This window comes from Vitis vinifera, chromosome 6 (assembly GCF_030704535.1).
Source record: "Vitis vinifera cultivar Pinot Noir 40024 chromosome 6, ASM3070453v1".
NCBI classification, from domain to species: domain Eukaryota; kingdom Viridiplantae; phylum Streptophyta; class Magnoliopsida; order Vitales; family Vitaceae; genus Vitis; species Vitis vinifera.
Genome location: NC_081810.1, coordinates 8306293 through 8321550, shown reverse-complemented (window position 1 = coordinate 8321550; position 15258 = coordinate 8306293). Strand labels below are relative to the sequence as shown.

General features: G+C 32.7%; 2 protein-coding genes across 3 annotated transcripts; both read left to right on the top strand.

Annotated features, from left to right (window-relative positions):
- The first annotated feature begins 36 nt into the window (after nt 1-36).
- Nucleotides 37-3908, top strand: LOC100248478 (U2 small nuclear ribonucleoprotein B'' 2). The gene is made up of 5 exons (XM_002271828.4): nt 37-326; nt 1572-1744; nt 2800-2893; nt 3200-3282; nt 3417-3908. Exons 1-5 carry the CDS (start codon nt 254-256, stop codon nt 3696-3698), a joined length of 705 nt encoding a protein of 234 aa, XP_002271864.1. The 5' UTR covers nt 37-253; the 3' UTR covers nt 3699-3908.
- A 4984-nt stretch (nt 3909-8892) lies between these two features.
- LOC100246775 (F-box/LRR-repeat protein 3) lies at nt 8893-14799 on the top strand. Of its 2 annotated transcripts, XM_002277470.4 has the most exons (9): nt 8894-9799; nt 10564-10689; nt 10820-10924; nt 11029-11422; nt 11504-11633; nt 12165-12459; nt 12548-12802; nt 13431-13516; nt 13881-14799. In XM_002277470.4, exons 1-8 carry the CDS (start codon nt 9140-9142, stop codon nt 13470-13472), a joined length of 2007 nt encoding a protein of 668 aa, XP_002277506.1. In that variant the 5' UTR covers nt 8894-9139; the 3' UTR covers nt 13473-13516; nt 13881-14799. The 2 variants fall into 2 exon arrangements, with proteins under 2 accessions (XP_059593509.1, XP_002277506.1); XM_059737526.1 differs by lacking the exons at nt 13431-13516; nt 13881-14799 and having other exon boundaries at nt 8893-9799; nt 12548-13113.
- Nucleotides 14800-15258: the final 459 nt, after the last annotated feature.

Here is a 15258-nt window from a genome sequence, read left to right as displayed (position 1 = left end):
TCTACCATGTATATATAACGTCACTATAATTTTTTTTAGGGCCACATGTCATGGTGGGCTCCGAGAAGGGCTTGAGTAGTTTGAGGTGGGTGTAAATTTTATTACAGCCCATGAGGCCCAAGGGCCCGCTATTGAATGATAAAAGCCCATAATAATAGCTAGGCTTGGTACTAGGGCTCAGTCTGCTTCAGAACTGAGTCACTTCCCCCCTCTCTCTCTCTCTCTCGCTCGCTCGCTCGCTCGCTCAGCCACAATGCTTTCAGGGGACATTCCTCCAAATCAATCCATTTACATCAAGAATCTCAACGAAAAGGTTAAGAAAGAAGGTAATTCCTGTGTTTTTTCTCTGGTCGCTCTATCATTTTCCTTCTGGTCTCCGTTTGGTTGCTGAGTAAACTGATGAAAGAAAAGAAATGCAAAGAAAATTTGAATCTCATACTTTTGGTTCTAAAAAGAGCTGAGAAATTTGATGAAATAAGCTCAAAAATCTTGTGTTAGGTACAGTTGAGCCTAGAATTTTGTTTTTTAGGGTTACGAGTTGTGCAAACTCTATTATTGTTTATTACTTTGATTGTGCGATTTTTTTCCCTACATCTTCTCGCTACCGGATGGGGCATTAGATATCTTACGTCAGCGTCTTAAGAATTCTAGGAAATGCATGAGAGAGGCATGATTTTCTATTTTCTTAAGTCTTCTGTTTGGTTGCTGAGAAAAGGGTGAGGAGGAAATTCTCTAAAGTTCGAGAAAACATGAGATGTTATAGAACTATTTGGATTAGGCGTTGAGGTGTGATTTTCATTGTTGGAGAAACCCGAACACATAAAACACGGGATCCAAATTTCGAGGTCCTATTGGTATCAATGGTATGTATGTATTTCAAGTTGCAATTTTAGGGAAAAGTTTCAGTCAGTGTGGTTGAGTCCATATCATTAGCATAATTGGTTGGTGCAATTTGGTCCGTTTGCATTTCGGGATACACGATACTGTTTTTGGTGTTCTTCATGGGCATGATTTATCTGAGATGGCAATATTTAAGAACTGAATCATTAAGCAGATATATGTGCAAATTGATTTTGGTTTATACTTTCTGGCATATATAGGACGGGGCAAAAGGATAAAAAGCTTGTCTTGTAGGCATTTGGTATAGAACTTTATTGTAGGAAAACATTCTTGTTTGTCTAGAACTGCTGTTTCTGTTTCATTTTGTTAATGGCAGATGATCACCACAACCAGATATGGAAGCACTCATAAGTATATCTGTGCTTCACTATCGGAGTGATGCATTTCCTCTCAGCTTTTACGGGGACAAAGGAAATCCCTACCATTATATTGATTGTATTTGTAATGTTATTTGTGTTTCTGTTTTTAAACTTGATTATGTGGGCTACCTTTTGTGCAACTATCAGATCGAGAGAGTGAAATAAAATATAATTGTCATTTTTTTGCTTTTGAGTTTGGATTTTCATATTGTAACTGTATGCCATTATCTGAGTGAGTTTTTTAACTTCATTCTCTGTTCGACCTATCATGAATTCAGGGAACATTTACCTTTTTCTGTTTTCCTTTGGCAGAATTGAAAAGATCTCTCTATTGCTTATTTTCTCAATATGGAAGGATTTTGGATGTTGTTGCCTTGAAGACGCCTAAGCTTCGAGGACAAGCATGGGTTGTGTTTAGTGAAGTTACAGCTGCCAGTAATGCAGTTCGACAAATGCAAAACTTTCCTTTTTATGATAAGCCTATGGTGGGTGTTAAAAACTTGAATTTCCAGATCATCTTCTATGCTATTTGAGCACTTGTTTCTTGTGCATTCATGTTTGTTGTTTTCCGGTCAAGTCCAACATGCAGCCTGCCTTATTTTCTATTTTGTTTAGATTATAAATTCTGTGGGCATTCTTTTTATAATGTGGTTGGGACAGGAAGTTGGGAGTTGTGATAAAACTAGTATTACTGTCAAGCAATATGCAGTATGGAAATAAAGAATTAAAAAAAATATGTTTGCAATTTGTCACTTAATTGAGAGATACTGAGAACCTAATTAAGGATATTGTTCATGTAGGGGGTCCTGGAAATTCATTTGGTTAATTTCCAAATAAACTCCCTAATTAGTAAAGTCTAGGTCTTATTCATTTGAAAAATATCCTGTGCAAAATTATCCTTTGTGAATCCCTTGTCACTTCAGAGAACTGTTTGTTATGTCCCTTACTAAGTCTCCTCACTATAGATATGATTGTTTATCTTTGGCAGAAAATTTTGTGCTTTTCCCTGTTCTCTCAATTCACTGGGGTTTTATATTGACTTTGATATTATGATTATCCAAAATTTAATTTGAAGCCAATCATTTTAAAATCATCTATGGAAATATTTGATTATAAAGATTATAGGAGTGGACTATTAGAGGCATATGAATTTAAGTTACATACATCTGGCTTGAATCATACAAGTGTGGAGCATTTTAACTTGATCAGATGGTGATGAGATCTCTATTATTTTTGTTACCTTTTGTTGGGGTATGGGTTCTTTATTATTTTCTCAATCTTTGCCAACTCTAAAGGCTATGTGGAATGTTAATTTTTATTACTAAGAATTCAGTCATCAAGTATAATCATGGAAATGACTCTTCTCGATGGCATACCTTCTTGAAAACAGTTATTGTGCTCGCAAGTGATACTTGTTATTTCTCATTGCATGCACTCAGTATTGCTTTGAAAATGCCATATGCCACACACTTAAATTTACAAGTACCGACACTAAGAAATTTTGTATAATATGCTTTTATTCATGATTAATTGGGTGCAGCGGGTACAATATGCCAAAACAAAGTCAGATTGTGTTGCTAAAGCTGATGGAACCTTTGTTCCGAGAGAAAAGAAAAAGAAGCAAGAAGAAAAAGGTGACCCAAAGTTATTCTGCACTTTCCTATATCATTCTTCATCAATGTATATTAAATACAATATATATTATCCTAATGCCTCATTTGAAATTACTTATGTTTCCTTTAGTTTCCTGAATTATTGCTAGTTTCATAGCCAAATGTGGGCTAAAACATCAAAACTAGTAAACATGGTGAACCTAAAGTTCAAATTTTGATATTCTGGTTTGCCTTACATCAGAAAGTTAGGCATTGAACTTTCAAAAATGAAATAAAAAACGGTTGTCTCCTTTGGATGAGTTTGACTGATCTTTTATTATGCGCCAGCTGAAAAGAAACGACGTGCTGAAGAAGCACAGCAATCTGGTAATGCTAATGGTAGAAATGCTGAAACTAATGGTGGCCCAACTGTAAGTTTTTGCCGCATTATTTTTTATGTTCTCTCTTTTTGGGGGTGATGAATTTTTTTTCCCTGAGTGATGGACTCTTTTGCTCATGAACAATGTGAATTATGTTAAACTGCATCCTTCTATTATGTCTGCAGCCCCCCTTCCGACAAGGAAACCAGGGCGCACGAGAACCTGAGGCAGCCCCAAACAACATACTTTTTATTCAGAATTTGCCCCACCAGACAACAAGTATGATGCTGCAAGTGCTCTTCCAACAATACCCGGGTTTCAGGGAAGTCCGAATGATTGAAGCAAAGCCAGGCATTGCCTTTGTAGAATTTGAGGATGATGTGCAGTCCAGTATGGCCATGGAGGCACTTCAGGGCTTCAAAATCACTCCTCAGAACCCCATGGCCATAGCTTATGCCAAGAAGTAACTAGCGTTTTCCTTGGTGGCAAGAAGTGGCCTTTGCTTGCAGAGGAAATGTAATAGTTTCAGAGATTTTGATGCATGTTATAATCATGTAGATGTTTGGGAAAACTAGTTGTAGAAGCTGTATCCATTTGTTTGATTTTCACATTGAAGTAACAGAACAGGAAATGCAATGAGAAAGAAACGTACGTTTCATTATTGAAACTTTCACCAATTGTACCTTTTTGCCTGACTTGGACTGGGCACTCTCTCAAATGAGGTGAAGCCACCTCCAAATCTTCTCAGCAACCCGATGAGTTGCCATGGAAGGTGGAGATTCTGAGGTTTGGGCAGTCTCTTGGCTAACTCTTTTTGAAAACAAGTTTTTATTTTTAAAAACAAAAAAACAAAAAAAAGAATTGACAATCAGAAAAATGGAAAGTGATTTTTTATTATTAAAAATGGAAAATAAAGTATTTTTAGATAATATATAGAAAAAGTAGAAGTTTTTAAATAAATTTTTGTTCCACAAAATATTATAAGATGATTTTTAAAAATGATTTTGAAAAAATGCCATCAAGAGTTGTTTTTTAAAACATTTCCCAATAGCCGCGATGTTTTGTAAATGAAAGCCTTGATGTTTTGAAAATGGACACTACTTGTCCTAAATATGTGGAGTATCTGTGCAATGGCAGGGGTAATGTTCTTGGTTTGATCAGTTAGAATGTTAATGCAATTTGTTTGAAAACTGTTGTAAAAACAGATTTTTTTGAAACTTATTCTAAAACTGAGTTGTTTTTTAGAATAATTTTGAGATTTTTTTTTTTTTTTGTAAGTTGTTTTAAACAATAATTAAAAAGATGAAAATTATTTTATAAATTTTTGTACTATATAATATGATTACAAAATTATTTCTCATATCTAAATTTTCAATTTTTTTTTAAATAAATAGTGTTTTTAGGAGAATTGTGTTTTGGGTCCAGCTAAGCCCAAAAATTAACATTTGGTCTATATGTCATTCACATTTAAGCCCAAGATCCAAACAAAGTATGGAAATTAAGATGAAGGATATTGTCTTTCATTAATTCCTAAAATACTCTTAACCTTTACATAGGCACAAGTGAGTGTGAATTTTAATTTTTTTGTGCTTTTTTTTTCCTTTTCTATTTCCTATTAAGTATTACTCATTTCTAACTTTTTTTTTCTTTTTCTTCCGATCTATATTTCTATTTTATGTCAAATAAAAAGCAATGATTTTTTTTTTGTTTTTCATTTTTAAAGATATTGAATCTTTTTGCTCTTATTATAAGCAATGATAAAAATTTTGGGATTTTTCATCCAAATATTTTTTATCTTTTTGTATTTACCTTTTAGTTTAATTTTCATTTTTTATTTTAAATTAAATTACCCTTTCACTTATATTTTTTTCTTATTTTTAATTATTTTTTATATTTTCTACATTAACCATATTTTAAAAATTTTAAAAATTGACTATCACTTCACTTCACTTTAATTTAAAAATACCACTTTATTATTAATATTTTTATTTTAAAATTTTTAAAAAGATAAATTTATTGAAAAAAATAACTAAGATATGAAGTTCTAATATTATATTAATAATTTTTCTTATCTAGATAGACTAATGCAAAGTATTTTGACTCACAACAAGAAAATTGTCAATACAATTTTTAGTTAAACTTTAAAAATTATATTTCAAATAAAATATATTATATAAAATTTTATCTAAAAATTATTGAAAGTGGTATTTAATTTAATTTTTTTATTGACTTTCAAACTTATCTAATTTTTGACTTGAAAGGTCATAGAATATGTTTACAAAAAAAAATGGTTTTTCATTTTTTAAATAAATGAGTATAAATATATTAAAAGAATTAAAGATAATCTTAGTAAAATAAATTGATAAATATGATTATAATTTTAAATATAGATTCATTTGGATAAAATTTCACACAAAAGAAAAATAGTGGAAAGAAAGAACATTGTAAAACTACAAAAACAAAATATGCAATTACAAAATTTTGATAATGAAATTTAAAAATAAAATTCCAAACAATTCTTGAGTGAGAGAATTTGAGTGGGGAAAAAAATCTTTGAGTAGAAAAAAATTGGAAAGTCTTTCAAAATCACTTGAAATCCTTAACAAAAAGTGGTCTTGTACACCCCTGTACAATTGGTAAATTTGTTTTATACAGTTAATGTAATACCCTTGTACAATAACTCAAATTTCATACATCATCTCATGAATATCTGACAATAGGTCGGTTAACTATGTTTGCATTGGTTTGGTTTTAAAAAGAAGAAAAATTGTTGTATAATTTTGTTTTACAATCATCATAAGTGAGGTACCTATTCAAATGACCATATACAAGTTAGATAAAGTGCATGAGATAAATGTATGTTGACCAATGTGTGTAAGGAATGTTATTTATCATCGATTAGGGGAAATAAACAAACAAGTTTTCCAGAATTACTTAAAATCTTTCACAAATAATAGTCTTGTACACCCTTGTACGGTTAGTATATTTGTCATGTACACTTAGTGTAAATACCTTGTACAGTGACTCAAATTCTATATACCCCCTACTCAATGTGTAACCATAGGTAGGTTAACCATGTTTTCATTTGTTTGTTTCAAAAAATAGTGGAAGATGGAAAAACAAAATTTTATCTCAAACATCATTAGTGGGATAAGTATTCGAATTATCATGTGCGAGTTAAATAAAGTGCATAACATGAGTGTGTAATAGAGGAATGTGTGCCTTAAGAGTGTGCAATCCTTAGATGACAAGACAAAAAAAAAGTTGTCTAAAATTGATTAAAATCTTTTACAAATGATAGCCTTGTATACCCCTTGTATAGTTAGAACATTTATCTTGTACAGTTAGAACATTTGCCTTGTCCAATTGAACATTTATCTTGTATAGTTAATATAACACCCTTGTACAATGGTGCAAATTTCATCTATATGTATACATTATGTGCCACATATGATGTGTGAACCATGTTTTCAATTGTTTGATTTAAAAAATAATATAAAACAAAAAAATAATTTTTTTTCTAAACATCATTATTAAGGTAAGTATTTGAATTGTTATATGCGAGTTAAATAAAGTACATAAAATAAAAGAATTTGTGATAGGAGAACGTATAATCTTTAAATGACAAGAAAAAAAAAAGTCGTTCAAAATGTACAATTTTGTACATCATTTGTACAATTAATGTAATAACCTTGTATAATGGTATAAATTTCATATATATGTATAAATTATATCCACACAAGTGTGTAAACTATGTTCCCAATAGTTTGACATTTAAAATAATTAAAACAAATAAAACATTATTTTATTTTATTTTCAATGCAAAATGTAATTAAAAATAAGACAAAGAAATTACTTAAAAACTATTATTTAAGTCAAGTTTATTTATTTATTTCCTTTTATTTTTGGAAATAAAGAAAAAAGAATAAAATTTTTATTTAACCATAAGAAATATGAATATAAGATCAGTTAGAAAATACCAAATTTATTTATTTATTTCATTTTATTTTTGAAATTAAAGAAAAAAAATAAAAAATTTATTTAACCATAAAAAATATTGATATAAGATATGTTAAAAAATAGAAATAACCCCAAATTTATTTACTTATTTCATTTTATTTATTTAAATTAGAAAGTAATTTATTTTAATAGATTAAAATGTGCACAATTGATTTATTACTTTGTTAATTATGGATATATTAAAATTTTCTATTAGACAAAAAATAAAAAAATAAAAAAAAGTTAAAAAGAGTAATAAATATATATAATTTAGTTATTTAATTATTTTTCATGTAAAAGATAGTCCCATAAAAAACACATAATTGATCAATTTCTTTGTTTAATTGTAAACATACTATATATTTTTTATTTTATTATTAAAATAACTAATGAAAAAAAATAAAAATAGATAATCAATAAATGAAATTTAATTCTTTTTATTATTTTCATCTAAAAAATAGTACTAAACAAGGTTTTCAATTTTTATTTTTAAAAATAGTTTTCATTTTTTAATTAAACGTTTTTTCAAAAAGAAAATATAGAAAAATATAAATCATATTACCATTTTTTTAGAAAGTATTTTTAAAAATAGTTTTTGAACATAATTTTTTTATTTATAATTTAAAATAGAAAATAATGCTGATTTTCAATTATTTATAATTTTTTTTAAAAATAATGAAAAATCTAAATTATTAAAATAGAATTATTATGGTTGCATGAATAGTGGTGTAATAAAAAAAAAAAAAACTTATATGAAATTATGAAAATTATATACAACAAATGTCAATTTTGGCTGGCCCACCAAACAATTCTCCCATAGTTTTATCCGTGAAACCGGCCCTCCATTTTCTGAAAGAGACGCAGCTAAGTGGAGTAGAAAATGACCCCACTCCTAGGGAGGAAGATACCTTACACTCCGGCCATTGAAAAGGAAGCTGGATTAAAAAATATATATTATAAAATATGGATTTTGTGCCAGGTATCGTAACGTGAGGATGCCGTGGTACCAGGGCGCACTTAGTCTGTCCTCCCTCATATGTTTCTGCCCCAAATGAGATCGCCTCCACTACTTGGCTCCCCTCTTGGCCTCTTCTACCTATTATTATTATTATTATTATTAATTACCATTATGGCCAAGTTGTGTTGGTGATGCTGCCAAATCTTCCTCTATTCCCCAAACTACTCCCAGCCTATGCCTTTTTATTATTATTGGAGAGACCAAACCCCCCTTACTCATCACTCCTAATTACACCCTAATACCCTCCACAACTGAACTATTCCTAAAAACAATATCGAATAATTCAATAACGGAAGAAAATTTAGGTATGATTTGATGCAATGGTCATGCATGGATGAGAATAGATTTGAGAGCATTGCTGATAATATTCTTGTGTAAAATTAATATATCTTAAATTTAAAAAATATAAAAATAAATCTATATATAGTTGACAATTAAATTTTATGTAGAAGATACTATTATTTTTTATTTTTAAAAGTGAAAAAATTAGTAACATTAAATTGTTTTCTTAAATCGCATGTAATATTATTCTTGTTTACCTTTAAATGTTGAATTCAAATGAGCTGTTGCACCACAAGAGGGTGATATTGTCATTTAGAAAAGAAGCCAGACTGACACTGAAGCCGGAACCAAGGGCAACACCGTAATTCTACATTTACATGGTCCTCCTCATACCATCCTTCCTAACTGAACTGAGAGCTAGATTCAGCTTCCACCAGTTGAGCCACCATTTTCTGTTAACGGTTGTCACACAACCGTCTTCACGCATTCTTCACAAAAATCTAAATCCAAATTCTATTCCAAATCCAAATCCCCCTGTTTCTTCTCAACAGCTCCCATCATTTTTTATTTTTTCCTCGTATTCATGAACACTGAATCCACTTCAGATTCATGAAGACATATAAAGGAATGCAGCGGCAGCAGAAACAACAACGCTTCACCAACCCCTTCACCCTTGTCACCGATGAAATCATCTTTGCAATCCTCGATTTTCTCGGCCACGACCCATTTTCCAGGAAATCCTTCTCGCTGGTCTGCAAGTCCTTCTACTCCGTCGAATCTCGCCACCGCAAAACCCTCAAGCCTCTCCGCTCCGATTTACTCCGTCGGATTCTCCTCCGTTACCCCGTTATCGATCATCTCGACCTCTCTCTCTGTCCTCTCAATGAGGGCGATTCGTGGGATGTGATATTGTCGCTGTGTAAGTCAACTCTGCGGTCTATTAAGCTTTCTCCATCGATGTTTTTCGCGAATGTGGGGTTCTCAAAGTTGGTGATGAACTGCTCGGATCTGGTTGAGATTGATTTGTCTAATGCAACTGAATTTACGGACTCCGGGGCTGCAGCGATCGCCAAGGCGAAGAATTTGGAGAGGTTGTGGTTAGTGAGGTGTAAGCTGGTTTCGGATATTGGGATTGGATGTATAGCAGTTGGGTGTAGGAAGCTGAGATTGATTAACTTGAAGTGGTGTTTACGTGTTGGTGATTTGGGCGTTGGTTTGATCGCTATGAAGTGCAAGGAGATCCGTTGTTTGGATCTCTCTTACTTACCGGTAATTCTGATTTTCTTCCTTTTCTCTCTTTGACTCTCCTTTTGGTTGCTGAGAAAATGTAGGAAAAGGGAAGACACTAAAATTTTGAATCCATATTATATGTTCGTTTAAAGAGGTTTTTGGCTTGTAGAAAAGAAAGTGGAAATCTTGTATTAACGAAGCCAAAAAGTTAAGCACGATTAGCGGAGGATTTTGTTCCCTGGGTCCCATGTAAGAAAATTTTGGGGTTTCCAAATTATTGCATTTTCCTTCCAGTTTCCTACATTTTCCCAGCAACCAGTCAGGAAATTTCTTTGCTGAAACTTTTAGCAGCGTTTGATGCAATCACTAGTGTAGATTTACCTTATGGTACACGTTTTTAATGTTGTTGTTGTGTGCTTTTTGATATTTAGTGCTGTTGATGATCTGTCTATTTCTACTGTTTTTCCTTGTTCATGAACTTATTGCCTGTAGCTTTTAAGAAAACCATCTGGAAAAAAGTGGAAGATTTTTTTGCAAACTATTTCTTAATTTTTCATTAGAAGTATGAAAAACCAAAAATTTGGTTCTCAACGATGCGTATGAAGGGCGGTCCTGGTACCAATGTAGCATAGCTGGTCAGAACTGAATAATAGGGTGGTGATAAAACTGCAAGTTAATTTATTTTTAGTTCAATATGTTGCAAGCGTGCTTGGATCAAATGCACATTCTTCAATCTCGATGTGTTTATGTGTGAGGTTCAGCTACTATATGGAAATTGTATCAAACTGATCTTCAAATTGCAGATCACAAAGAAATGTCTTCCATCTGTCCTGCAACTTCAACATCTTGAAGATTTGGTTCTTGTAGGATGCTTTCATATCGATCTTGATGGCCTCACAAACCTAAAACAAGGTTGCAAGTCACTTGAGGTATCTGTCTTTCATTACCAAACTTAAAAGTGTTGTGTTGTAGTGCGTTACTGGCGTATCACCTTTCCGACATGGGATTTTCAATACACACATTTTGAACTGAAAATTTTTCACTTTGGTTTTTCTGCAGGTGCTTAATATGTCAAATTGTCCTTGTATCAGTCATTATGGACTGTCCTTTATAACTAATGGTGCTGAATGCCTAAGGCAGTTTAACATATCATATGGTCCTCCTGTGAGTCTGAAACTTGTAGTGCTGATTTTTTTTTCTTCTTTTTGTTTTTGTAATTTGGAATATTTCCAAGTGGCTCATTGCTTTTATCTATAATGGTGGTTCAGGTCACACTTGATCTAGCAAAATGTTTGCAGTATTTTTCGAACCTGCAATCTATTAGATTAGATGGTTGCATTGTTACATGTTCTGGGATGAAGGCCATTGGAAATTGGTGTGCATCTCTCAAGGAGCTGAGCCTAAGTAAGTGCTCAGGAGTGACAGATGAGGGTCTCTCCTTGATTGTACAGGGACACCAAGAATTGAGGAAGCTGGACATCACATGCTGTCGCAAGATAACTCAAGTCTCTATAAACAGCATAACAAATTCTTGCACCTGCCTCACTTCCCTTAGGATGGAGTCATGTAGCCTGGTTCAGAGTGAAGCTTTTGTGTTGATTGGACAGTGTTGTCAATTCTTGGAGGAACTGGATGTCACAGATAATGAAATTGACGATGAGGGTATATTTCACATTGCATCTTACCTGCCATGTGTAAAACTCACAGTTATTTTAGATGATTTATTTTACATCATTTATGCAGGTTTGAAGTCCATTGCAAGGTGTTCCAAACTTTCTAGTTTAAAACTAGGGATTTGCCTAAAAATAACTGATGATGGAATCGCCCATGTTGGAACTGGTTGTCCAAAGCTTACCGAGATTGATTTGTACAGGTTTGTGAATTTTCAACACCTTTTTCTAGCTCATTTAGAACTGACTGCTGCAAGGACATGCTCCACACATGTTTGTGTGTGAAAGAGATGGACAAAAGGAAACAAGATTTGAATTGAAAAACCTATTTTGTGAAGTCAAATTTTACTCTTAAGCTTCTGAGTTTCTATTGTTTACTTCAATTTTTTGTCAACGCTGCTGGTATATGCTATTTAGCATGACGAGATTTGAAGTTTTGAACCTTACAGAGATGTACTGGTTGTATGTCCCTTATCATTTTGATATTTAGTGCAAGTTCTGGTAATAGTTTTTGTACACACAATTAAGATAGGTAGGAATTCCCAATGTAGAAGTAGGGATTTTCCTTCTTTGCTAGAATTGCTAACATAAGGACAGGTATCTTTAGGTCAGCAGTATGTCTGTTGAAGTCAGTCATTTCTGAACTTGTTTTCAGCATAATGTTTGATGAGGTTCCTTTTAAAAGGGCTAAGGTTTCTGTTGGATGGTAATTGAACTGTTTTTATCTTATTCAGGTGCATTTGTATAACCGATGTGGGCATTGAAGCAATTGCTCATGGTTGTCCTGATCTGGAGATGATAAACACAGCTTATTGTGATAAAGTTACAGATGCATCCTTAGAATCATTGTCAAAATGTTTGAGGTTGAAAGCACTAGAAATTCGAGGATGCCCTGGTGTCTCATCAGTTGGTTTATCAGCCATTGCTCTGGGATGTAGGCAGCTTATGATGCTTGACATAAAAAAATGTCATCATATTAATGATGTTGGAATGGTTCCACTTGCTCAATTTTCTCAAAATCTCAAGCAGGTAACTCTAGTTTTCCCACATCTGGTTAGTTGGAGTACTTAAGGATGACACACTCAACTAATGACAATTGTTCATTTATTTCGTGCAGATCAACTTCTCATATTGTTCTGTGACAGATGTGGGGCTCCTGGCACTGGCCAGCATTAGCTCCCTACAGAACATAACTATCCTGCACTTGACAGGATTGACTTCAAATGGCCTCGCAGCTGCTCTGTTGGCATGCAAAGGACTAATGAAAGTGAAGCTTCACAGATTTTTTAAGCGACTGCTCCCCCATTCCCTTCTTGATCACATGCAATCCCGCGGTTGTGTGTTTCAATGGAGGGACAAAGCCACCACACAGGTACTTCAATTTTTCTCATTTCATTGTAGTTTTAAGTATCTGTGCCCAATTTTCTAGTCAACTTTGATCTCATTAATAAGCACCATGAAAGAAGTCCGAAAAGTTGAATTTAGATTTAACTTATTCTCCGTCTATTTCCTTGAATTCATTGTGCTGGTGGATGTAAGATTTCAAATTTTCGTTTCTCTTTGGCAAGCAAAAGACACCCAGTTGCCTGTTACCCTCTCTGGTGGACAGGACACACTTGTATACCTTTTGATGAATTTGATCATTACGAAATGACAATCTAATATGCCTGTGCCTTGCCTACCTATATTTATTGATCGATACCCCACAAACTACCTGTCTTGCGTATCCTGTCGGTGAAAAAAAGAAAAAGAAATTAAACAAGAAACAAATGTTGATTTGAGCAACTTCACTATTGGTAGGTCTGTCAAATGTCAGCAGGTTGACAAATGGATAGGGAATTCTAGAGGTTTACGTAAGGAATCAGATCTCAAAAAAAAAAAAAATACTCAAAATGATCCAGCAAACTCTTTGATTGTCCTAAAATTTGTACTCACACTTGGAAAAACTGCTGTCAAAAATGATGAATGATGGTTCTCAAGTTGTCTGTCTTGGTTGACAGGTGGAAACAGACCCCATGGAATGGAAGCTGCATCTAGGATGATGGGCAATTACAGTTCCTAAAGCCCCCCATCTCAGGAAACAGAGGTTAGATGGCCTGTACTTCTTCACCTTATATACTAAGGTGGTGTTTGTTTTTTTACTTAATTCTAAATAGAATTTTAATACTTAATAGTATTAAATATTAGGTTGTTTGTTTTTGTAGTATTTTATTTTTATTAAGTATTAAAAAGTAAAAAAAACCATTATATTATTTTTTTTATTTAGAAAAAGTCACGTATTTTGACTTTTTCTATTTAGTAAAAAGTTTATAATAAGTCATGAAAAAGTAAAAAAACAAACAACCTAAATTCTAAAATTAAATGGTTTTTAGCAAAAAGTCAAAAAAACAAACACCACTTAAATCTTGGCCTTTTACCGGCTAACGGAGTGCTTATGGTCCCATGCCCAGATACTGTACCCCTGTGATGCTGCAGACAAGACCGGTTTGGCCAAAAAGTTGGCCAAGAGTTTCAGTTTAGATGGGAATTCTAACTAATGGAGACTGAATCAGGTTTGCCTCTGTTTCTACTACAAGCATGATAGGGACATCCTTGTTTGGTTTTAAGCTTCAGTTGCAGCCCCCCACCTCTGACCTCTTAAACTAGATCATAAAAGAGTGAACCAAAAAACAAAACATAAATGGTTGGTCCCGTCTTGGGTTTGTTTCCCAATGATCATCAGTTTGAGTCCCCTTAGGGCCACCCGAGGTTTATCCGGTCGTTAACTTTAGAGCCCTATGGGTCCCCTCAAGATCACTCGAGGTTTATCCTATCGTTAACTTCAAAGCCCTGTGGGAGGTGCGCCATTATAAAAAAACCTAAGGGATTAGTCGAGGTGCACAATTATAAAAAAAAAAAAAAAAAAAGTTCCCAATGGTAATGACAATACATTTTATACATATGTCCCTTTTACTTTTGGAAATAAAAATCATGGGCATTAACCCTATTGTTTAATGGTTCTTGAAAATTTCAAGGGAAAATGCAAAGGGTGAAGAAAGGATTAAATAATTTAAAATTTTAATTATATCTAATTTTTTAAATATATCTTTTTATGAAAAATTAAACATATATTTTCTAGAAAACCAATATAGTGGGAAAAAATAAAAATAAAATTGGGCTGTTGACATTGCATGGGAATCAACCACATTCAATGAGTACCTCATTGAGGAATTGAAATCAGGTTCCACTATATCATCAAAAAGTGCGATGAATCAACTATGTCACATGTAAATTTAGGTATATTGTATCAAATTCAGTCCATTGCTTTATTTTTATTTTGTCTCTATCTACTCTTATTCTTTTATATATATGTCTAAATTTTATCGTATACACTTTTAATTATTGAAATTAAAAATTTTCATAGAAAACACCCTAAACTTTTCCTTAAATTAAAACCGAAGGCATACATAAAAGGGCACGACTCGTGAGGAATTTAAATTTAAAATATTAATTCATAGTCAAATTTTTCCATCAGGTCTCATCATTAACCTCGTTGGAGTCCATTCAAAAATTTTGACTTGGACTTCACTCCACTCTTCCCCCTTTTAGTCAAAAAATTCTGCAATTTGGATCTTGGCCTCTTGGCCTCTTGCTCTAGCGGGGCCAGTCAATTGGGTTTCCTTTCTCATTCAAGTATTAGTGGATCACTTCTAATTTTTCCTTAATTTTGAGGTTGTTAAGGCTATGTTTCGTTCATGAAATAAGAAAAATGTGAGAGAAAGAAAATAAGAAAAAAAATTAAAAATTAAAATTAAAATCGATAAATTATTTTTATTTGATATTTTAAAC

Coding starts and splice junctions, on each gene's coding strand:
- LOC100248478 (XM_002271828.4), top strand. CDS start 254: ATGCTTTCAGGGGACATTCCTCCAAATCAATCCATTTACATCAAGAAT. Junction 2,894..3,199: donor AAAGAAGCAAGAAGAAAAAG/GTGACCCAAAGT, acceptor ATTATGCGCCAG/CTGAAAAGAAACGACGTGCT. Junction 3,283..3,416: donor AAACTAATGGTGGCCCAACT/GTAAGTTTTTGC, acceptor TTATGTCTGCAG/CCCCCCTTCCGACAAGGAAA.
- LOC100246775 (XM_059737526.1), top strand. CDS start 9,140: ATGAAGACATATAAAGGAATGCAGCGGCAGCAGAAACAACAACGCTTC. Junction 10,925..11,028: donor ACATATCATATGGTCCTCCT/GTGAGTCTGAAA, acceptor ATGGTGGTTCAG/GTCACACTTGATCTAGCAAA. Junction 12,460..12,547: donor TTTCTCAAAATCTCAAGCAG/GTAACTCTAGTT, acceptor TATTTCGTGCAG/ATCAACTTCTCATATTGTTC.